Here is a 26,220-nt window from a genome sequence, read left to right as displayed (position 1 = left end):
TTCTCAATTATGGAATGAAAAGCAAACTTAAGGTACCTATATAAAGCTGCTCTAGTGGGAAAAATTTTCTGAAACTAGTTCTTGATCTTTTGTTTTTGTTAGCACAGCTATGAGCATAACATTTTAAGATAGCACAGCCTTTATTTAAATTATTAGTGCCAAATTCACCCCTTTTAAAAATTAAAAAGTTTGAATACAAAGCAACAAGTTATAAAGCTGTCCTGTAGCATCCCTTTTTATTGGAAAAATTGTATTTATACATATGTGAAGGTCTGCAAATTATAATGAATTATTTGTGGTGGGGGCTAATTTGTTTTGTTTATTTCTGTATTGTTTAAATTTTGGGGTCAGGAAGAATGGAATTAAAAGGTGTAGGTGATAAAGTTTTAAGTGGAAATTATGTTAAAAGTGTTAAATCAAAAAACAGATAATCTCTAAGCCTTGAGAAAAGTCTACTTTATTGAATTACTTTTATACTTGGATATAATATATCCACATAGTGTATAACGATGCATTGGGCCCTGGCATTCTAATATTCAGGATGAATTTAACTGATTATAGGGAACAGAAATAGTATAATTGAGTGAAAAGATTGAAGGTATGAAAAAGTAAACTAATTCTGCTGCCTAGAGTTACCTTAATTCTTTTAGTATGTTAATTAATTAATGTGATCATTGCAAAGGCCAAAAAGAATTCAGTCAGAAATATCATGATATAATTTGCATCCCATTTTCTGTGTGACCATAAATTGTTAGATATTGCAACATATGTAACATAAACCACATGTCAGCTGTTTCCTGCCTCAGTGTTGACAAGAGCCCCATTCATAACTCTTCTTTTTATCCTTTCAGTGAATAAGTAATTATTCAATATAGAAGGCAGGATATTTGGAACTGGCTATTTAATGTGGCAGCACTCTGTAATGAAATCTGCTGTTACTGGCAACCTGAGAGGGGAATGTAACAATTCCAGCATGGCTGTAACTTTATCTGCTTTGACTGACTATTTATTTGGCACATCAGTGAACCTTTTATCCCAGTGAGTGACAGTTCCAGAAGGGTCACATTTACATCCATTCTATCATGTATTGTAATATTTAATGGCGGACAAGGTTGAGCGAGACTGGGAGTAATTTGAACTTGCTTTTCCACTGAGTTGAGGCTAAAAGACAGCTTGATCTCCAGTATTGTGGTGTAACATGCTATGACTTAGCATTTGTTTATGAAGGCTAATCTTACTGATTATAATTTCTAAAAAAAATTCTGTTAAATGGAATATTTGTCCTACTAAACTAAAATTCTTCAGTGCAAGTTCTCTTAAGCTACTGTGCTACTTAGCTTTTTTATCCCCATCAGTGACCACTTCTATAAACTAACCATTTCACAGTACTTCTCTTAATCAGACTGCATTCTGCCTCATATATATAGTAATCAGGTAGTAGTTATTAAGAACCCATGGATTCTAATAGCATTAAACTTTTTTAATTTTATTTTTGAGTTTATAAACAGGAGAGGAAAAAAACAGGTAAATGTTAGACTATATTCCTGATGTTCCATATAGTGTGTTTAAGGAGACATTTATGTAACTATTTCAGTTATGAAACAGAATTACGAGTAAAATTGTCTACGAAAAGCTATCTGAATAATAATTTTACTGATGGATTTGCATTCTAGGACAGGTAATTGAATTTCAGATGTACTTGTTCCACACAAGCAGTCTGCCTTCATTATTAAGTATTATTAAATATTAATAATTTGCATTCATTTTCATACCTTTGCTAGAGTAGTTTTCCCTTCTTCACTTGTTGTTTAATGTTACTTTTGATTCAATTTAATATTTTTATTCTTTCGTCAGCTATATTTAAAATACTTCTTAAAATATTCATATATTATGTGATATTTGAATGGGCTACGCTGTGAACAAAAACAGCATTATCAACTCTAAACTATAATATCACAAGTTCATTTGAAGCCTAAGCAAAAATTAAAATTGTCCTCAATTTTGTCTTATTATTTTTATAATTGATGAAAGAGGAAAGTTAAAATGTACTTAAAACATTTGGAATTAGAGAGGTGGAGTGGTATGTCAAAAACCAGTGCAAATATGAAAACATCATTTATAACTTTTAAGAGTGAAAGAGAACCAATTTGAAATGGAATTTGTAGCTTTTTCTTTAATGGCAAGTTTTAAATGATATCTTGAAATTTCTCTTTATATATATATAGACAGTTGTGATTCGTTACCTATAGGTTCTGATTCTATGAGAGGTTTGATAACATTTCTTATGGTCGTCCAGACATTAGTTATCTTTTCTTTCTTTTGTACAGCTCTCTGGTCAGTGCTCTAGGTGCTGTTGTTCTGCTAAACAAGGAAACAATCAAGATTCTTCAAATGCCATTAAGAAGAATCATGGGGGGAAATCCAAGATACCAAAAATATATTTTGGGACACGTACACACAAGCAGATTGCTCAGATTACTAGAGAGCTCCGGAGGACAGCATACTCAGGGGTCCCAATGACTATTCTTTCCAGCAGGGATCATACTTGTGTCCATCCTGAAGTAGTAGGTAACTTCAACAGAAATGAAAAGTGCATGGAATTGCTGGATGGAAAAAATGTGAGTAAAGTTATTTTGTTTTAGAGAAAAAATAAGGCTGAAAAGATTAAAATTACTTAATTTTTTATGTGTTCATTTTGTTTTATATGTATATTTCAGTGATATTCAAATAACTTACAAAAATCAAATTAATTGCTTGTATTGATATTTTTTGAAAAATAATTTTACTATAAGAAAAATTTATTTCAAGTTTAATATTATGGGTTTCTGTCTTAAAGCTTTGGGATATTTAATTCCTTGAAATTAATTTCCATTTTAATCAGATGTCTTCTAACTTCTAAGCCCTTCTACCAAAAATAGTCAAACATAGGTAATGTCATATGAGGAGATAAAAGTATTTAAATGATTTAGTTTAATTAGATCTAATTAATATATTTTACATATTTAAAATCTTCAAAGGAAGATATTTTATGCCCTCTGGGCAAATTTTAAAATGGTTTTTAATTGAATGAGAAATATAATGATTATTCTGCCTTATAATTTTGCTCAGCACAAACTTCTTTTTTCCAAACAAATTATGTTATTAATTTTAAGTATATGTCATTGGTGGTTTTGAAGTTTCCCAGGGAAATCAAGAATCACATGAATTTGGGCTAGGTGGAAATAGAGAAGTCTTTCTTACTAAAGACCTATGTGTTGTTGTTTTTTAAGACACATGATTTTTAAACAGAGTTTTGCCAGAGTATTAGTTTGATAATCTGCGTACCAGTTTGATAACTAGTTTACTCTAAAAGGAAAGTTGCAAGTCTGAAATTACACCCAGAAATTATTGGTGAACCATAAATTGATAGTATATGAAATCACAGTGACATTTTAATGTATTTTGAAAGTTTTTCTATCTTTCACTAGTATTTTGTCAGAGTTGGTTCTACACAAAAGGCCATGAGGTCTATAGCCCCTAGAGTTTCTTTTTGATAAATTACTTTCTAATGTAAATAAATTATTTTATATTATGCTTTTCTTTATTAAATGGAAATTTATTCAAGATTTGTTTGGGGATATTCAAAAGATGCTTCAGTAGATACTCAGACATGTGACTATGAAGTATAAGTACTAAGGAACTTCAATGGAAAAACTTAAGTGACTTGTTCAGAGCCAGGAAAAGAATGCAGATTATTAAATCAAAACCATTGTTGACGTTCTATTTATATTTATTTTCGTGTAAGTTCTTTTTACCTGAGGAACTGTGAAATCTCTTCATTATATATTTAAAAAGTTCTCTTCAAGGAGAGATGAAAATATGGAAAAAGTCGAATGCTAAAAAAGTAAAATAGAGAAAAGGCTCTTCAAAATAAAACCCCATAAATTTTATGCCTAAGTAGACTTCTTTCCATAAGTAGCTAATTGATCTACTGGAGTCCTCAAATTCTTGAAATTTGTTTTTTGTTTTTGTAATCTATGCAAGGAGACTTGCTGGCATTGTCTTTTTAATTACTTGTTATTGGGAAAATTACAGGTAACTAATTATTTGTTATCTCATTGCTAAAAGCAATTATAATGTTTAAGATCATGCGTTGCAAGCAAAGTCTTATATAATTCTCTAGAATCTTGTAGTGCTGGATATGTTTTTTGATTGATCCTTTTATAAGTTTGAATCACATAAAAGTAAAAAGTAATTCAGTAGATTTGAATGTTCAGAATTTTTCATTGGCATTTAGTTTGGTTTAAAGTAAACAAGTCTTTTGTTTTTGAATATTAGTGATATAAATAATTGAAGATACCCGCTGGTAGTTGTTTGTCTTGAATTCTGCCTCAGAATGCTTAGCTCATAGGCATACATGAACATTCTTTTTTTTGTTTCCAAGCCCTCAGGGTAATTTGGTATTGTAATGAGGGCCAATTACAAAGTTACTATAGGTGTCTGTGTTTACTATGGCTGAATTACCAAAGCCAAATGATAGATAACTGAAAGTTTGAGTGAAAAGGAGTTTAAAGTGTGATAACGCTTCAATTGACAGACTCCCCTCAGGGTTGTGTTACACTGCTAAAATGGATGAGCTTTTCTGGTTTTGCTATCAGCCTGCACAGGAGTGTCATTCTAAGTGCCCTTAAAGTGTAAACTTTCTGATTTTTTGGCTCGATCCAAAGGCACATGTGTTTTTGTTCACTGTTTCTTTTACTAAAGTGTTCTTATACTGGAAGAGTAATGCGCTTATCTGTTAAAAGTTCATTTTGTTTCAAGTCAGAAAACAATAATCTTAACTAGCCCCAGAAATAATTCTAAAAAATTTATTCTAGGTATGGAATAATAATCTATTTTTGTTAAGATGAGATTTAGTAGTTTCTAAACTAGACTCTGAAGACACCTACCTTAGTAATCATTTTGTACAAATATAAGTTTTTGGAATAGTGTGGAAGATTTTGGAATGAAGAAATGGTGAATATCATATTATTAAACTCAATCTATATTAACCTTGTAATGAAAAATACTTGGCACATCTCCACCTTTCTCTGGACCCCCGAATCATGAAATTTTAGAGCTGGAAGGAACCTTAGAAATGATAGTCAGTGGGTCAGAGGAAGCTTAAAAGGCTTGTGGTTCAACTACTCATTTGAGGCCTAGTCATATGAAAAAAAATGGGCCCTGAAGTTTGCCCAATATCAGACAATTAGCAAGAAAGGAGGCAAATTTTCTCACTCCTAGCCATTGCTATTTTGATTACACTAGAAACAAAAACAGAAGGTGGCATTATGGTATAGGGTATAGTGTGAAAGGTGAAAAAGAGTAGTAGAGGTTAGACAAAGTAAATGAACGTAATATTTTAAAATGTACTAAATAAAGATGGTTAGGTGAGCACTTCCTCCCCATTTTTATTTTTAATACCTTGGTGGACCAACAGGTGGTTTTCCTTAACATGACTATATACAAAGCTTTAGGAGAACTAGTAGCCCTCAGTTCATCAGGCATTATACTTGGATTTGCTGACATTCTCTTAAAGCTTATGAAGCTTTTATGTTATACTCCATTTCTAGCAATTTCTAGGTGCTTTTGTTTATGTAATAACATCTGTATGTTTTGAAAACATAGGTTTGCCTTTGGATAGTTCATAGTTCAAAATGCATAATTAGATATAGATATATAAAGCATATGTATGTATGTAAAGCATATATATATATAATATATGTTATGTGTAAAATATATATATATATAATTTTTCACTTGTAAAGGACAGCAAACTGGGAAGGATAAGTATTGGATTTCAAAATACATTTGATTTTTTTATTGATACATGGAATTAATGAAAATAAAAATGACCCATTATTCCACCCCTTAGTCCCAAATGACAATGGAAAAATGAAAGTAATAACCTGTACATGGTTAGAAGACTCAAAATTACAGAAAGACATAAAATAGAGAATATCTTTCTTTCCAGCTCTTTCTATCCTCTTAACCCTTCCAGGGAACTACTTTACTACTGTAAAGTTTTATGTATATTCTTCCAAAATATTTTTAAAATGTATTTGCTATAATCTATGTGTATATATTCTTTTAATAGCTTAAACATATTAGCACACAGATAAATCTAACTCATTTTTAAGGGCTATATCTTTTGTATGAATTTACCATAATTTATTTAATATGTCCCCATGTTGATAGACATTTGGTATATTTCCAATTTTTTGGCTATTAAACAATGCTGTGTGTGTATATATAAAATTTTGATGTGTATTGACATATTGCTCATGTCTTTTACTAATAGTGTATATTAATACTTCTAATTTTATATATTTTTAATAGTATATGACATACCTTTACTAGGGCTGGGTTTTATCAAATATCTTATTTTTTAATTAGTGTATGTTACAAAATTTTTTACTTCCAGTAATAGAATGCCAAGGGACATTAGTACATGAAAGAAGAGATGTAAATTACTGTTGAAGTTTGTTCATGTTCATACGATATTATGCCGAACCTTGCTAGAAAGTATAAAAAATACAAATCAAAACAAAAAGGTTCTATTTTATTACCTTTAAAATAGGCTAAGATAAGGAAAGATAATATTAGTGTTGATAAAGTTGTGGAAAAATGGTAATGTAAAATGATACATACTTTCTGGAGGATAAATTGGTGATTTTTAAGAAATTTAGAAATTTAAAAATACCTTATACTCACTGATTCCATAATGCCATTTCTAAAGATATATATTAAGAAAATATTTAAAAATGGGTGTACAGATGCTCATTGCAGCATTATTTCTAAAGCAAAAATTGGTACCAGTCTAAATGCTCAATAAAACTGATTTGTCAACTATGGCACATTATTTCAATATGCATATATGGGCAGCAATGAAAAAATAGTGATGTGAGAGAATATTTCTTATGGGAGTTTTAATAAAATAGGCCAAGAGAAAAAAGTGATCCCAGCTTTATAAAAATATTTATTTACTCTGGCTAGATTGTTAATAATCCTCAATGCCTGGGGAAAATATGCTTCATTCTAATTATTTTAATATTGGGTTACATTGTAAAGATATGTACATATATACTACATAGGTGTAGAAGAAATATGAAATGAAATACATCAAAATGTTAATAGTACGTTCTTTGTGTGATGGAATTACAGATAATTTAGGTTTTTCTTGATATTCTTTTGTATTTTCCCAGTATCTTGTGGTAAACACTCTTAGTTTATTATTTTTTTCTTCTAGGACATTTTTTCCTCTCTCCCTCCCTCCCTCCTTCTTTCTTTTTCTCCTTCCTTCCTCCTTCCTTTACATTCCTTCCTTCCTTCCTTTTTACTTATTTATATTTGATTAAGTAATACTGTCTCGTGGCTCAAATTGAAAAGGTACAAAAGTGTCTGTAGAGAAAAATCTCTCCCACCCCTGTCCCCAAGTCATTCAGCTCTCATTTTTAAGACAACCATTGATAGATATCTTGTATGTCCTTCCAGAAATATTTTTGCCTAGTATCACTTTAATCAGAATAAAGCCACAAAGAACATAATTTTAAAAATATACATCTCAAATTAATTTGAGGTATCTATTCCTATACCGATCTGGAGCTCTATTAAGTCAACTAATATAGTTTCTTTAAAATGGTTGTGATTGTAGATATGGTGTAATTTAGCTCATCTATAAAATCTGTGCCTTGTGGGTTTAATGATGTTCCTAAAATTCTGAGATTAACTTGTTTTATTTGTTCTGGTCCAGTATTGGTTCACATTTAAGTTATGAATATTTGTTTTTAGGGCAAATCCTGCTATTTTTATCATGGTGTTCATAAAGTCAGTGATCAACACACATTACAGACTCTCCAAGGGATGTGCAAGGCCTGGGATATAGAAGAACTTGTCAGCTTGGGGAAAAAAGTAAAGGCATGTCCATATTACACAGCACGAGAACTAAAAGAAGATGCTGACATAATACTTTGTCCCTACAACTATCTTCTAGATGCACAAATAAGGGAAAGTGTGAGTAGATATGTAGAAGTTAGAACTTTTTTCCTACTTAATGGGATATAAGTGGTGAATGTAAAAGCTGTTAGCTGTTTTAATGTCTTTTTATTTTTTGCTTTATAGTTAGTTTGTTTAAGTATACACAGATTAGAGTATACTGAAAACATATTCTGAGGTGTATTAAAACTGAATTTAAGACCTTGTCATTTTAATTTCAAAGTAATAGGTACTTTTAAAGACCTAATATTAAAGTGGGATTATAGCAGGGTTTTTCAACCTATCAAGGTGACATGTTGGGCTGGATAATTCCTTGTTGTGGTGGGCTATCTTGTGCATTGTAGAATGTTCAGGAGCATCTCTGGTTTTGTCTACTAGATGCTAATACACTCTCACATTGTCACAATCAAAACTGTCTGTAGACATTGCCAAATATCGCCTGGGCGGCAAAATTACCCCCAGTTGAGACCCATTTATAGTATCACTCTTGCCATTTATGAGTGGTCAGAAAGAATTATTTTAAAACATTTATCTGAAGAATCTATGTTTTGAAGACCTTAAGTTGGGAGAATCTATATACAACGCAAATTGTGCTTTGTGAGCTTCTGAGAAGTCAACTTTAGATATAGCATTTGTGTTTATTTGCCTGTTTTATCTTAGGGACATCCAGTTGTTATAGCATAAGACAAAAAAACAGTGAATAACTTAGTATATTAAATTGCTATTTCTATCTGTAGATCTGACTGCACAACTCTCATTAGCTTTCTATTTCCTTAAGTCGAAATTAATATGCGTTGTATTTACTACCCCTACTATACTGCCTCTTACTTCGTTGCCTCTTAGCTAAGTCTCTTTCCTCTGAGCATCTATGCAGATCAGTCTTCTAGCATTATTTTTATTACATCTTTCCCCTGCTTACAAATCTCATATTGCTCTTTGCTCATTGGGTAAAGTCTGTGTTTCTTAAGCTTACTCTCAAGATGCTCAATAGTCTGACCTGAATCTGGCCTTTCAGCTTTCTCTGCTGCAAACTCCCAACTTGAACTCCTCAAAAATTATCTTATAGTCTCCTGAGGATTCTTTGTTCTTTCCTATATCTCTGCTTTTGATGACACCTATATTGAAATGCCCAACTCTCTTTTTGTCTATCCAAATCCAAATATTTGTCTATCCAAATACTCATTTTTAAACCTCAGTATATTTCCTACTCTTCTATGGTTCTTTCTCAGTCATCTTCAGCTCTCTGTATATTACTATTTTTTCAAAATAACTCATTGACAGTTTCTTTGTATTAGTCAGGACTCTTCCAGTTGCAAGTGACAAACTCAGCTTCAGTAGAGCTTAAGAAAAAATACTTGACTGACTCTTTATAGTGATGGCTTTATTCTCAGGCAAGTTCTTCCCAGTGGGAACAGAGATAACCATAAGAGCTTGTTACCCTGGAAAAAAGAACATGATCTTATATTAGTCACCCAAAATTATTCTGTTTAGCCTAGTATGGATCTCATATCCATTCTTGAACCAGTCACTGTGACCATGTAGGGTTGGAATACTTTATTTAATTGACAAGCCTGGGCTCTGGGTTTACCCATGTTGTGATTGTTGTGATGGTCATGTCCCTTGATTAACAGGTTAATAGTCCTACCAGCATCATATGGGAGTTGGGGTAGAGTAGTTCTCAAACTGAAGGGTTGAAGGGACTAAAACGAAAGATACACACTATATTACATTAGTATTTTGAGAGTCTTCTAAATCTTGTTATTTTAGGTTTAACTGTTTTTTTTAACTCTGCTTTTTAAATTATGTTGGAGACTCCTTCAAAGCGGGATTTTTATACCCCTTTCTGTAGCCAGCTGTACCTTGATCCAGGCTCACTTAACATATATATTTTAGGTTTGATATGTTTTCAAAGTATTTTGAGAGTGAAAAATGGCGTACTCTAATGAGCTGATACTTGGTTGGCCTTAGTGCTTTAGAAGTTTTACGACCTAGAATCAGTTGCTTACGTAATTGCTCTTGCATTATTGGACTACAATATGGTGAATTTTTAAATGAAATACCTTGCTACTGCTGTTAAATCCATTTTGCTGAATGTTTTACAGGATTTTTTTTTTTATCTTGTAGATGGATATTAATCTGAAAGAACAGGTTGTCATTTTAGATGAAGCACATAACATTGAGGACTGTGCCCGGGAATCAGCAAGTTACAGTGTAACAGAAGTTCAGCTTCGGTTTGCTCGAGATGAACTCGATAGTATGGTCAACCATAACATAAGGAAGAAAGACCATGAACCCCTACGAGCTGTGTGCTGCAGCTTCATTAAGTAAGAACATTTGTCTATCAGTGTCATTTGCGCCGCCTTTGTATTAAAAACATGTTCTGTTATGCCAGAATATTTTACAGTTAGTATACTTTGACCAGGCTAATTGGGAAATGGATTGTTCATGCCTTTAAAAATAGGTTAGTACAAACTTTTGTCTTGTTCAAAAGAATGTAATGTGGACAGAAGACCTGAACAGACACTTCGCTCAAGAAGACATACAAATTGCCAACAGATGTGTGAAAAGATGTTCAACTTCACTACCTATTAGGGAAATGCAAATCAAAACCACGAGATACCACCTCACACATGTTAGAATGGCTATTATCATCAAGACAAGTAATAACAAGTGTTGGAGAGGCTGTGGAGAAAAAGGAACCCTCATACATTGCTGGTGGGAATGTAAATTAGTACAGCCACTATAAAAAACAGTATGGAGGTTCCTCAAAAAATTAGGAGTAGAGCTACCATATGACCCAGCAGTTCCTCTTCTGGGTATCTACCCGAAAATTTTGAAAACATTTATTCATAGAGATATACCGTCTATACCCTTATGTTCATTGCAGCATTATTCACAGTGGCCAAGACATGGAAACAACCCAAGTGTCCTTCGATGGATTGGATAAAGATATATTCCATATATACAGTGGATTACTACTCAGCCACAAGAAAGATGAAATATTGCCATTTGTGAAAACAGGGATGAATCTTGAGAATATCATGCTAAGTGAAATAAGTCACATGGAAAAGTCAAGAACCTTATGATTTCACTCATATGTGGGATATATAACTGAAAGCAACAAACAAGCAAACAAGACAAACAAAAACTCATAGACACATAGACAGTATGGTGGTTACCAGAGGAAAAAGGGGGTGGGGAGTATATGATGATGAAAGGAGAGTTGACTTTGAGTGGTGAACACACAATGTGATATACAGATGATTTATTAGATAATTGTACACTTGAAACCTATATAATTTTAATGCCCAATTTCACCCCAGTAAATTTAATAAAATAAAAAAAGAATATAATAGACAGAATCAATTTTTTAATTGATAATTATAAATCTTATTCCTTATTTAACAGTCCTATAGGCTGTATGTAGGACATTGGGCTGAATATAAACATGGTTTTAATTAACTTATTTTAAAATTCTGGATTATGGCTTTAATTTATCGCTTTATCCTCTAGTTTGAGTAGAATTCTAGTTTGATGAGTTTCAATTAACCAGGATTTCAGTACTCTAAAATAATAGATTTAGTAATAATTTTATTAAAATTTACATTAGATTTCCCTTTCATTAGACAATAGGTTATTGATAGAGAATCTCTTTTATCTTAGAAAAAACTTCCTCTGACCTACATCCTATTCCGTTTACTGCAGCATTTTCCTGTTCCCTTTACAGGATACTTTTAAAAAATTTGAATGTTATACAGTCACATGTTTGAACATAAAAGCTATACAAATTTATATTGTAAAAACTTCCTTCTCACCCCAATCCCCATCTGCTTAGTTCTTGTCCTCCTAAACAAGTTTATCATTGAGTGCATATTCATGCATATTTGAGCCAATATAGATATTTTCTTTTGTCCCTCCCTTTTACCCAAATGATGGCATACTATATATGCATTTTTTTGTCTTCCCCATTTTAAACATAAAAATGTTTTATTTTTTTTTAAAATCATTTTATTGAGGTATAACAAGCAGTAAATATTAATGTATACAATTTGATGAGTTTGGAGATAAGTATATATCTGTGAAACTATTGCCACAATCTACAACATTGATTACTGCATCAAGAACCTTGGTTGGGCTTGCACCAAGAAGTGTAGGAATGGCATCTGGAAGAAGACACGCAGGAGGTTGGTGCATGACTTTAAAAGATTTGTCAAGGATAAGGAGGTTGCAAAAATGAAGTCTGTGGTTGAGACAGCAAACAACTTGAACCTGGCTGGGGCTGAGGACGACATTCCGGAGCTCCTCGAGGTCATTCCTGAGGAATTGACTAATGAGGAGTTGTTGGAACAGGAACGCGTAGCTGAAGAAGAGACAAGAGAAAAGGACACTACAGGAGAAGAAAATAAAGAACCTCTAACAAAATTCGAAGTGAAGGGTTTAGCAGAAGCTTTTGCAGACCTCAACAAAGAAAAATATCTTTTATAAATTTAGTGTAGCCTAAATATACAGTGTTTATAAAGTCTACAGTAGTGTACAATAATGCCCCAGGCCTTTGCATTCACTCACCAGTAGTGTACAATAATGCCCCAGGCCTTTGCATTCACTCACCAGTAGTGTACAATAATGCCCCAGGTCTTTGCATTCACTCACCACTCACTGACTCACCCAGAGCAACTTCCAGTCCTACAAGCTCCATTCATGGTCAGTGCCCTATACAGGTGTAGCAATTTTTGTCTTTTATACCATATTTTTACTGTACCTTTTCAATGTTTAGATACACAAATACTTAACTATTGTTGCAATTGCCTATAATATTCATTTTAGTAACATGCTGTACAGTTTTGTAGCCTAGCAGTAACAGTCTATACCAAATAATCTAGGTCTATAGTAGGCTATACCCTCTAGGTTTGTGTAAATTCACTACATGATGTTCAAGCACTGACAAAATCACCTATGGACACATTTCTCAGAACATATCCCTGTCATTAAGTGACACATGACTGTATAAGACACCCAGCTGGTGTCCCAGAGAATTGTTTGTGTGTGTGTGGAGGGGGGAATCCCCCTACACAGTTAGTGACCAGAGGTCATGGAAGTGAAGTAATAGTAAGAGTAGAGGAGACACGCGAGAATGTTTTTTCTAGACAGCTTCTGTGACGTCTTCCGGTTTTTCTCCTCCTCACAGTCTATTCTTTCTCAGTTTTATTTTTTTTTTTTTTTATAGTTCTTATTTTGTTTGATATCTAAAGGTTGAAGTGCTTCAGGACTTGGTCCTGGGACCTCATTTCATTTCTAGCCCTGCACCTTCCCTGAGTTACGTAATTCAGTAAGTACCATAGCAGCACTGATGAGGCCTGAATCTGTCGAGCTCCAACCTCTCCCTGGAATGCTATTTTCATATATCCAATTATTCATTATATCCGGATATTAAATTTCAACTTTCCAAAATAAGACACCTTTCTTTCCCTACCTCCTTCCCCCAACTGCCCCTGTCTTTCTCAGCTAAGCAAACAGTACCAACCAATTCATCAAATCAAAAATTTAATGTTATTCTTGATTACTGCCCCACCTCCTTCAGTGTATCAGTAAGTTTTGTAAATGCCACCTGCACAACACATCCCAAATCCTTCAATCTTATATCTATTATCTCACAATCATCTCTCAATTAGAATACTGTAATAGCTTCCTAACATGTCTCTGCTTTCACTCTTGTCTTTCTCTTGTAACCCATTCTGGCTTTGAACCTTCTCATGGTACTTTGAATAGAATGTAAATTTCTTATCCTGGCTTAACATCTGCTTCTTGCTTATCACTCCAACATTGTTCACACCATTATTCTCTTTTGCTCATTGTGTGCAACTACATTGGCTTTTTTTCAGGTCCTTAAGTGAGTATAACTTGTTAACTACCTCCGGATCTTTGCACGATTTTTTTCTGATCCTCTCACTACTGAGTATATTTTACCTTTAATTGAATAAATGCCACCTCAGGGAGAGCTTTCTTGACATTCAAATTAAAATAGCAACTAGATATTAACCTAATTTGACTTCATTATACCACTTATTACTACCTGATATTTTCTTGTTCATGTATTTGTTTCTAAATTTATTTCTCCCTTTAGTAGAATGTAATTTGCATGAGAATAAGGACCTTGCTTATTTTATCTATTGCTATATTTCTACTACCTAGTATAGTGTCTAGCATAATATAGGCCTTTAAGCACTTAATGAATGTACACATGAGTATATATATTAATGAATATATGTCTACATTCTCTAGTAATTTTTTTTTTGTGTTAATATGTAACACTTCAATTTTCTCTATTAGATCGTTTTGTATTTCCTTTTATGTGCATTTGGGATAAGCTCCTAAGACATGCTCTCAGTTAGAGAGTCAAGTAAAGCAGGGTGAATCCACAAAACCTAACTGGGAAATCACATACATGTTTATTTTTTCAGGGGTTGGGGGTGGGAATAAGCTTTTTAGCTATATGAATGTTTAAGTTGCTATATGAGATCTGCATGCCTTTAAAAAGGTGTCTTAATTAATCCACATTCGTGTCCTAAGAGCTTCAAGGAGTACAGATGAATGCTCAGTTCTCTGTTCTGTTGAAATAGTGCCCATAAGATGATACTGGTTGATGGAATTGTTTTATTTTATTTCAGTTGGCTAGAAGCAAACCTTGAACATCTTGTGGAACGGGATTATGAATCATCCTGTAAAGTATGGAGTGGAAGTGAAATGCTCTTAAATTTACACAAAATGGGAATCACCGCTGCTACTTTTCCCATTTTGCAGGTATGATTTTTTTCCCACCTGTGAAATTCATTTAGTGAATTAGAATTGACTTACTAGTGAGTAAGTTAATCCAGGATAAAAAAAAGGCAATTTAATTATTTTAAATTTTATTATCTAAATTTGATAATCTTTAAGTGTGGTGGCATAAATTATGGATGAAAAAGGTCACATTATTTAAAAGGAAATAAGGCTTAAAGGAATTAATTGCTTGTTCGAAACTGAAAAAGATCAATATTTTTAGGTTGTAAGTTTTGTCAATTGTAAAAGTTAAAACTTTGGAAAATGAAAAGATAAGAAATTCATATTCTTTTCTCCTTAATTTAGAGGTTAAACCTCCGTGGACAGCTCACGAGTGGGCTATGGGATACTGTGAACATTATGAAATTGTATGCAGAATTTTATGAATATGTACTTTTGTACATTTTTCTGGATAGAGGCTTCATGACATAACATTGTTAAAGAGGGTTTTTTATTCCAGATGAGAATGTTTTTCTTTTCTTTTTTCTTCTTATTTAATTACTTATTCATTTAAAATAAAGGACTTTACTTTTTAGACTGATTGTTTTAGGTTTACAGAAAAAATTAGCAGAAAGGACAGAATCCTCCTATACCACCACCCCTAGCCCCCTCGCCCCCTCGCCCCCACACATACAGAGACTATAGTTTCTCCTATTACTGACATCATACAATAGTATAGTGCATTTATTACAATTGAACCAGTATTGTTACATTATTAACTAAATTTCATAGTTTACATTAAGTTCACTCTTTGTGTTGTACAGTTCTATGAGTTTTGATAAAAACATAGTATGTATCTACCAATACAATATCATACAGAATTTTTCATTGCCTTAAAAATCTTCTGAGCTGCACTTTTTCATTCCTTCACCACACTTCATTCCCTTGCTGAACCCCCTGGCAACAATTTTTCTTTTTTTTTTTTTTACACTGACTTTATATTTTCGCTTGTTCCAGAATGTCATACAGTTGGAATTCGTACAGTGTATGGTCTTTACAAACTGGATCCTTTCACTTAGCCGTATGCATCTCAGGCTCCTCCACGTCTTTTTGTGGCTTTGTAGCCTGTTTCTTTTTATCGCTGAACAATAGTTGTTGTATGTATACACCATAGTTGTTTATCTATTCACCTACTGAGGGACATGGTGGTGGTTTCCAAGGTTTGGCAATTATGAATAAAGCTGCTATAAACATTTGTATGCATGGTTTTGTGTGGACATTCCTTTCTTCTCATTTGGGTAAATACTTAGGGTCACGTTTGCTGCATTATATGGTAAGACTATGTTTAGTTTTGCAAGAAACTGCTAAACTGTCTTCCAAAGTGGCTATAACGTTTTATATTCCCACCAGCAGTGAATGAGAGCTCCTTTTGTTCCATATTCTTGTCAACATTTTGTGTCGTCAGTGTTTTGAATGTTAGCCATTCTAATACATAGATTGAGGTATTCCGTTTCAATTTACAATTCCCTAATGACATATGGTGTAGAGTATCTTTCACATAGTTATTTGCCGTCTACATATTTTATTTGAAGTGTCTTTTAAGATCTTTTCCCTACCTTTCAATTGGGTTATTTGTTTTCTTATTGTTGAGTTTTAAGAGTTCTTTGTATATTTTGTATACAAGTCCTTCATCAGATGTGTGTTTGCAAATATATTCTCCCAGCCTGTGGCTTGTCTTTTCATTCTATTAACAACATCTTTCATGGAGCATAAGTTTTTAATTTTAGTAGAGTTCAACTTAGTTATTTGTTTTTTTGATGGATCATGCTTTTGGTGTTGCATCTAAAAACTCATCACTGAACCCAAAGTCATTTAGATTTTCTCCTATCTTCTAGAAGTTTTAGTTTTACATTTTACATTCAGGTCTGTGATCCATTTTCAGTTAATGTTTGTGAAGGTGTTAGGTCTGTGCCTAGATTGATTCTTTGCATGTGGACATCTAGTTCTTTCAGCACCATTTGTTGAAAAGACTAATTTTACTCCATTTTATTGCCTTTGCTCCTTTGTCAAAGATCAGTTGACAATATTTATGTGGGTCTGTTTCTGGACTCTCTGTTCTTTTCCATTGATCTGTTTGTCTGTTCCTTCACCAATACCACACTGTCTTGATTATTATAGCTTTATAGTAGTCTTGAAGTCAGGTAGTGTCAGTCTTCCGGCTTTGTTCCTCAATATTGTGTTAGCTATTCTGGGTCTTTTTTGTCTTTTCATATAAACTTGGAATCAGTTTGTCAATATCCACAAAGTAACTTTCTTGGATTTTGATTGGGATTTCATTGAACCTGTGGATCAAGCTGGGAAGAACCAACATCTGAACAAAATTATTAAGTCTTCCTATCCATGAACATGGAGTATCTGTCCATGTATTCAGATTTTTTTTTTAAATCAGAATTTTGTAGTTTTCCTATTACAGATTTAAAGAGATTTTTGAACCCCAAAAGGTAACTATTGCTAACATGATCACAACTAGCATTCTGGGCATATGAGTATTAAAAATATTTTTTAATCAAACTATACTTACAATTTTTGCCCTGCATGTAAAAAATGCAATTTAATATTGTAAGTATTTTTCCATATTGTGTTAGCTTTTATGATTTTTTTTGCATAGACTTTCTGCATTTTAAAGGTTATTCATGTCAAGAGTAAAATGGATAAATAAATTGTGGGATAGTCATATAGGGGAATACTACACAGCAACTAAAATAATGAACGACTGCCACCACAACCATGTGAATTAATTCACCAGACAGAATGTTATGTATAAGGAACCAGACTGAAGAGTACAAACTGTACAACTTCATTTTTTATGAAGTTTAAGAACAGATGAACATAATTATGATTCAATATGTAGAATTTCATTCAGTCCTGTTTTTAGTACAATGCTTCACCTTCGGTAGTTTGAGTTCAATAGTTTTGTAGAGTAAATTGCCAGTAGTCTGCCATATTGGAGAGGAACATTAGCATTCTAAGGTATGACTGAGGGCACTTGATTTTTTTAAAAGAACAATTTAATACTTGCCTTTCATTAATAATTTGTAGTGCTGAATATTTTCCCAACTTCTGTCTGTCTTACAGTTCTTTTTAAAAACTCTTATTTGTATCCTTTAGTCTTTTGTTCAGTGGAGATTAATTTTACTCTTACAGATATGTATTACTTCACAGTATATCCGAGTATTAAAATTTATCTGTCTTATTTATTTTAATTATTTCCACTGAACATATTTTATTGTCAGACATCAGCATTGTCACCGGTATCTTTTATTATTTCAGTATTCAGAGTTTTCTGTTTCACAATGTGGAAAAGCATACTTTTGTTTTCTTATAATTTTGTCTTAATGTCTACACTTCCATCTGTATTAAAACTTAAGAGTCACATAAAAACTAATGAGCCAGTTAACATCCATTTTGTATTTAGCATGTATTTTTTCCTTGAGTCATTCTTTTAATATAAAATAATATAGTCATATTATTCTCAGCATCAGAGTACTCTGGAAATAATTCAGGTATTTAGGTCGTATATCAACTTTTTTTTTTTATCAACTCTTTTAAGCTCTTTGGAGAAACCATTTGATAGGTAAATTTTTATTTAGTTCATTACTTTTGAAAGGCACTAAATAATGCCATAATTACTTGAAGAAGTAATGAACCTCCTAAATGTGTAACTTTATTAGAGTATCTTTGACTCTGAAGAGAATTTGGGGATATGTGGGAATCTGAAACATATTGTTCGCACTTGTATATTAATAATGTTTGCCTAAGGTTTCAATGTATATTTTACTTGGGTTTCATTATAGTTTTGAGAAGTTTGTTTTACCTCCACCCTTCCCCTCACCCCAAGTATACTTAATATGGTAATTTCTTACAGGGACATTTTTCTGCTGTCCTTCAAAAAGAAGAAAAAGTCTCATCAATTCATGGTAAAGAGGAGACAATAGAAATACCCATTATTAGTGCATCAACTCAAATAATGCTCAAAGGACTTTTTATGGTACTTGACTATCTTTTTAGGCAAAATAGCAGGTAAGTGAAGGTATCTGATCTGTATTTTTCCTCTTAAAAGTATTAGCCTTATTGGGTGTTATCATGTTTTAATGCTTTCTAATTTTGTGTGAGTATATAGGCTAATCATAAATAAGTGGTATAAATATTGCTCTTATTGGCACAGACTCAGATTAATTGAAATTAATATTTATTAATGAAACATTACTGCAATCAGTAAATAAATACATTTAATTAATTCAGCATTAAATGTCTAGTTCTCTAGGACTAAATTTAAGCATTTAAGTTTTCTTTTAAGTATAGTTTAGGTATGTGTCTTCCAGTATTGGAAAGTCTCTTTGTTAATTGCATAAAGCTTCTGATTAGAACAATGTGGAAAATGTAAAGCAGTCAAGTTCCCACACACTGCCACTTATTGCTATAGTGCTACCTGGTCCTAGGGTTTTTTAACATTGTGATCACACATACAGAACACAAAATTTATCATCTTAATCATTTTTGTGTACATTTCAGTAGCATTAAGTAGATTCATTCACATTGTGTGCTGCCATCACCACTATCCATTTCCAGAACTGTTTCATCATCCCATGCAGAAGTTCTATACCCATGAAACAGTATCTCTCAAATATCTCCAGTTTGTCTCTTTTTACAGCTTCTGGTAACCTCTGCTCTACTTTCATCTCTGGATTTGCCCTTTCTAGGTATATAAGTGGAGTCATATATATTTGTTCTTTTGTGTCTGGTTTATTTCACTTAGCAGAATGTTTTCAAGTTTCAGTCATGTGGTAACATATCAGAATGTTATTCCTTTTTATGGCTGAATAATATACCACATTTTGTTTATCCATCTGTGTTGATGTACATTTTAATTGTTTGCACCTTTTGTGTATAATGCTGCAGTGAACATTGATATACAAGCATTATTTTGAGTCCCTGTTTTCAGTTCTTCTGGGCACATACCTAGCAGTTGAATTGCAGGATCATTTGGTAATTCTGTATTTAAATTTTTGAGGAACAACATGCTGTTTTCCACAGCGACTGCACATTTTAGATTCCCAATTATGCACAAAAGTTCCAATTTCTCCACATTCTTGCCAACACTTGTTCTTTTCTGTTTTTTTGGATAATCGTAATTTATATCTCCTTGTGGTTTTTATTTATATTTTCCTAATGGCTAGAGATGTTGAGCATCTCATCATAGGCTTATTGTCCGTTTGTGTATCTTTATTGGGGAAATATCTATTCAAATCCTTTGCCCATTTTTGAATTGGTTTTTTTTGTTATTATTGTTGAGTTGTAGGAGTTATTTATATATTCTGCATATTAATCCTGTATCAGTTACATGCTTCTCAAGTATTTTCTTCCATTCTGTGGGTTGTCTTCTTTGTCTTCTCCCTCTCTTGATTGTGTCATTTAATACACAAAAGTTTTTAAGTTTTGATGAAGTCCAATTTATCTATTTTTTTCTTTTGTGACTTGTGCTTTCGATATAGCCAAGAAACATGGTTAAATCTGATTTCATGAAGATTTTCCCTTATGTTTTCTTCTAAGAGTTTTACAGTTTTTAGCTCTCAGTATTTTTATAAGATTTCCTCCACAGATTGTAGAGTTCCTGTCTTGAACTTTGAGAACTAAGGGCGAAATTAACCATCATTACTGTGAGGACATGGTAGAGAATACCACATTTTATTCTGTTTAAGCATAGGTGTTTACAGCTTTATATTGAAAGAAGTAATAAGATGATGGGATTACAGAGATCCTCTGGTTCAGTACCTTTGTTAAAAATAGATGAAGACTGAGACCCACATTTTAAAGGAACTTAATTTTTTATAGTTTCCTAAACTTTTTAAACTTTTAGTAAAAATTGTCTTTCTATTTTCTATTTTCTCATGTAATAATAAAGTATAAACCACTTTTTTGTTTCTTTAATAATAACTTTGTTATATATTTTATAACTAATGATGTAACAGAGTGCAAAGAACTCTGGACAAGGAGTTAGGAGGACTGGATTTTAATTCTGTCTGTGCTATGATTTATGTAATGTTTGAATATAGGGATGGGAAGTGGTAAGGGGTATATGGTTAGATGATGTCTGATCTTTGTGAGGGGGTTGCTTCTAAGATTTAATGGCTTATTTTCTATCAGAATTACTGAATTTAATTAGTGGTGGGTGTTGTTTTTGTGGAAAATATTATCTTTGAGTACAAAGATACGCAGACTCTCAATTATTTTTAAATTAATTAACTTATTTTTTTCAATTACAGTTGACATTCAATATTATTTTTTATAATTGTTTTGTAACTACCAATTTATACTTTTTAAAAAAATTTTTGTTGGGAAATATTGGGGAACAGTGTGTTTCTCCAGGGCCCATCAGCTCCAAGTCGTTGTCCTTCAATCTAGTTGTGGAGGGCGCAACTCAGCTCCAGGTCCAGTTGCTGTTTTCAATCTTAGTTGCAGGGGGCGCAGCCCACCATCCCATACAGGAATTGAACCGGTAACCTTGTTGAGAGTTTGCACTCTAACCAACTGAGCCATCTGGCTGCCTTTCCAGCAGCTCAGTGGCAGCTAGTTGTTCAGTCTAGCTGTGGAGAGCACAGCTCACTGGCCTATGTGGGAATCGAACTGGCAACCCTGTTGTTTAGAGCTCGTGCTCTAACCAGCTGAGCCATCTGGCCTCCCTGTACTTCTATTCCCTTCATCTTTTTCACCCAGCCCCCCAAACCTCCTTCCATCTAGCAACCATCAGTTTGTTCTCTGTTTCCATGAGATTTTTTCTGTTTTGCTTTTTTGTTTATTTTGTTCTTTAGATTCCACATGTAAGTGAGATCATATGGTATTTGTTTCACTGTCTGACTTATTTCACTTAGTATAATACCCTCTAAGTCCATCTTTGTTGTCACAAATGGTAAGATTTCATTTTTTATGGCTGAGTAATATTCCATTGTATATATGTACCACTTCTTTATCCAGTTGTATATTGATGGGTACTTGGGTTGCTTTCATATCTTCGCTATTGTAAATAACACTGCAGTGAACATAGGAGTGGGTGTATCTTTTTGAATTAGTGTTTTGGATTTCTTCGGGTTAATATCCAAAGGTAGGATTGCTGGGTCATAAGGTAGTTCTACTTTTAATTTTTTGAGGAACCCCCATACTTTTTTCCGTAATGGCTGCACCAATTTGCAATCCCACCAGCAGTGTATGGGGGTTCCCCTCTCTTTACATCTTTGCCATCACTTGTTGTTTATTGATGATAACCATTCTGACAGGTGTGAGATGATATCTCATTGTGGTTTTTATTTGCATTATTCTAATTATTAGTGACATTGAGCATCTTTTCATATATCTGTAGACCATCTGTAACTCCTTTTTGGAGAAATGCCTGTTCAGGGCCTCTACCCCTTTTTAATTAGATTTTTTTTTTTGGTGTTGAGTTGTGTTAGTTCTTTATAAATTTTGCATATATTAACCCCTTATCAGATGTATCATTGGCGAATATCTGCTCCCATTCAATAGGTTGTCTTTTCGTTTTGTTGATGGTTTCCTTTGCTGGACAAAACTTTTTAGTTTGACATAGTCCCATTTGCTTCTTTTTTTTCTTTTGTTTCTCTTGCCTGAGGAGATAGATCAGGGAAAATACTACAAAGAGCCCTGTCAGAGAGTTTACTGCTTATGTTTTCTTCTAGAAGTTTTATGGTTTCATGTCTTACATTTAAGTCTTTAACGCATTTTGAATTTGTTCTTGTATAATATATGGAATAAGAAGGCGGTCCAGTTTCGTTTTTTGCATGTATCTGTTCAGTTTTCCCAATACCATTTATTGAATAGACTGTCTACCCTCTTGTATATTCTTGTCTCCTTTGTCATGGATTAAATGACTGTATAGGCATGGGTTTATTTCTGAGTTCTTTTCAATTTAGTTTTAATATAATTAGTTTTTATATTGTATGTAGCTGGGACATTATATGTTTTATAAAGTTTTGCCATTTTATTACCATTTTATTTTCATTTAGGTTTGCAGATGATTATAAAGTTGCTATTCAACAGACTTACTGTTGGATAAATCAGACTGATACTACAGATAAAAATGGGTTCTTCGTTATACCAAAAAATAAGAAACGTTCACGACAGAAAACTGCAGTTCACGTGCTAAACTTTTGGTGCTTAAATCCAGCTGTGGTAAGCTTATTGTTATGTATGAAAATTCTGTCTTTTAACTCAGTGCAAACAAATAAATGTGTTTGAATCTTTTAAAGATGATTTTATACATCTAATGTTTCCTTTTAGGCGTTTTCTGATATTAATGGCAAAGTGTGGACGATTGTTTTGACATCTGGGACCTTATCACCAATGAAATCCTTTTCATCAGAACTTGGCGTTACATTTACTATCCAACTGGAGGCCAATCATGTCATTAATAACTCACAGGTTAGTATTTTTTATTTTGAAGGCTGTCAGTGTTTTTTACCTCAGTATAATTCTACATAAACAATTTCAAAGGTACCTGAAGTATTAGCAAACAGATCCTGATAGGAAATTCAGCATTTCAGTTTTAGAATAAAAGAAAATCTGTTAGCTACTTGACAGTGTCAAGAAAAGGAAATAATAATAAATGCATTTCTTCAACCCAGTGAGTAAAACACACTTTGAATGCAAAGACTGTATTGTAATTTCCTCATTTAAATAAGTTTTGTGTTTTGTTAATGAAAATTAAAAACAAAATTCAACTTAATCTTTATCATACTTCTTATTGTATAAGTATTTGTTTATGTGTTTCTCTTTTCCATTAGACTATGGTGTATCTTTATTCTTCTTATTATGTCTCCATTCTAACACTACACCTAGATTGATATCTGGCATTAGGTTATGTGTTTAGCACATGTTTGAGTATCTTAAATGAATTAGAAGTACACTTATGAGCCTTATGACTTAAGATTTTAATTTTTTGTAACAATGCCATATAAATGTTATTTTAATTTTCCTAGGAATGTTTTCTCGTTTGTCAGTCTGCCTTCTGTTTCTTTTTATGAAGTAATTTAAAACGGTTAGCTACATGCTTCACACCACCTCTGTGCCTTACATGATTCTAGTGCTATGTAAAGCTGTAATTTTCAAGGTGTATTTGTGGGGACATTTAATTTCTCACAATTACTTGGGAGGTACTACTGGCATTTAGTAGGTGGGAGCCTTGACTGCTAAGCTCCTATAAACTAAGAATTGTGCTTTCCAAAATACAGGGTTCTCCTGTTTAGAAACATTGCTATAAACAGTAGTGAAGGAAAAATATATGTTTCACATTTTAAAGTTGCCCTCTTTAAAGGCTGAAGTAAATATGGGAAGTTATTAGTAAATTCAGCACCTATTTTTTCTTAAGAATGTTATTATAGGCTCTATGTTTTCAATCTAGTGCACAACAGCTTATTTAATCTATAATGTCACTGAATTATAACAATAATGGTAGTTATTCAGCTGAATTCTGTTATACTATAATAATTTCCCCCAACTTGTAAAGAATTTATTTTTATTTGAATTGTGGTCAAATACACATAATGTAAAATTTAATATCTTTACCATTTTAAGTGTACAGTTCAGTGTTGTTAGGTATATTCGCATAGTTGTACAACCAATCTCTAGAACTTTTTCATCTTGCAATTCTGAAATTATATTCCCATTAAACTACAATTCTTCACTTCCCCCTCCTTCGAGCCCCTGGTAATTACCTCTTTTAATGAATTTGACTGCTCTAAGTACCTTGTGTAAGTGGAATCATAAGGTATTTTCCTTTTTGTGATTAGCTTATTTCACTTAGTGTGATATCTTTTCAAGGTTTATCCATGTTTTAACAGAATCAGGATTTCCTTCCTTTTTAAGGCTGAATTGTATGTCATTGTATGTATGTATAATATGTACCGGGGTGCCAAAAAAATGTATACCAGTGGACCCTTTGGTCAACGTTGCTCAAGCAGTAGTTCACTGTAATCAGAAGTGTCCAGACGCTGATGGTAACCACTTTGAGCACCTCTTGTAATTGCAGAAATCAAACATGACTTGTATTCATCTTTTGTTATCAGTGTATATTGAGTATTACAATTTTAATAGTTTTTTCCTTTCTTAAAAGGTGTGTACATTTTTTTTTGGCACCCTCTGTATATACCACATTTTGTTTATCCATTCATTTGATTACCCCAACTTTTTATTTTAAAAAATTATAAACTTCAGTAAAGTAGAAAAATAGTATTAATATAGTGAACATCTTACACTCCTCACCTAGATTCATCAATTGTTAAATTTTGCATATGTATATATACGAAAGAAAAGAGGAATATTGCGAAATGTTAAAAATTACGTTATATATGTGTGTATGCAATATACGTATGTGTAATATATGTTGCACATTTTTGGATAAACTATTAAAAAGCAATTTATCCAATCATCTATCGAAGGATACTCTGGTTGTTTCCATGTCTTGGCTACCTTGAGTAATGCTGCAATGAACATAGGTCTACATATATCTTTATGGATACATTTTCAGGTTTTTGGATAGATACCCAGAAGGGGGATTGCTGGGTCGTATGGTAATTCTATTCTTAATATTTTGAGGAACCTCCATACCATTTTCCATAGTGGCTGTACCAATATACATTCCCACCAGCAGTGTATGAGAGTTCCTTTTTCTCCACAACCTCTCCAACATTTGTTACTACTTGTCTTGTTCATAATAGCCATTCTTACAGGTGTGAGGTGGTATCTCACTGTGATTTCGATTTGCATTTCCCTGATAGCTAGTAAAGTTGAGCATTTAGTCATATATCTGTTGGCCATTTGTATGTCGTCTTGGGAGAAGTGTCTGTTCAGCTGCTCTGCTCACTTTTTAATTGGATTGTTTGTTTTTTGTTGTTGAGTTGTATGAGTGCTTTATATATGTTGGATATTAGCCCCTTATCAGAGGTGTCGTTTACAATATCTTCTCCCTTTTGGTTGATTGTCTCTTTGTTTTGTTGATGGTTCTTTTCTTTTTTTGCTTTGCAGAAACTTTTTAGTTCGATATAGTCCCTTAATTTATTTTAGCTTTTACTTCCCTTGCCTTTATGGTCAAATTTATAAAAACCTCTCTGGACACAAGGTCCATAAATTTAGCACCTAGGCTTTTTTTCTATGCAGTTTATTGTTTCAAGTCTGATATTTAGGTCTTTGATCCATTTTGAGTTAATTTTGGTATACGGTGACAGATAGTCTAGTTTCATTCTTTTGAATGTGGCTTTCCAGTTTTCCCAGAATTATTTACTGAAGAGGCTTTCTTTTCTTCATAATATGTCTTTGGCTCCTTTGTAGAAAATTATCTTCCCATATATATGTGGATTTATTTCTGGGATCTCAAAGATGATGTAC

General features: G+C 32.8%; 1 protein-coding gene across 1 annotated transcript in view; it reads left to right on the top strand.

The window, feature by feature from the left end:
* BRIP1 (BRCA1 interacting DNA helicase 1) overlaps positions 1–26,220 on the top strand; it is a 153,051-nt gene that overhangs the window by 41,611 nt on the left and 85,220 nt on the right. Inside the window, 7 exon segments of the mRNA XM_019732469.3 lie at positions 2,328–2,618; positions 7,810–8,031; positions 10,138–10,337; positions 14,679–14,811; positions 18,695–18,849; positions 22,845–23,010; positions 23,119–23,259. Coding sequence (XP_019588028.3) covers positions 2,328–2,618; positions 7,810–8,031; positions 10,138–10,337; positions 14,679–14,811; positions 18,695–18,849; positions 22,845–23,010; positions 23,119–23,259 — 1,308 coding nt within the window.

The sequence above is a fragment of the Rhinolophus sinicus genome, chromosome 12 (assembly GCF_057876585.1).
Source record: "Rhinolophus sinicus isolate RSI-liver-muscle chromosome 12, RSI-T2T, whole genome shotgun sequence".
Lineage (NCBI taxonomy): Eukaryota > Metazoa > Chordata > Mammalia > Chiroptera > Rhinolophidae > Rhinolophus > Rhinolophus sinicus.
The sequence above is the reverse complement of the archived record's forward strand: the minus strand, read 5'-3'. Positions and strand labels throughout refer to the sequence as shown.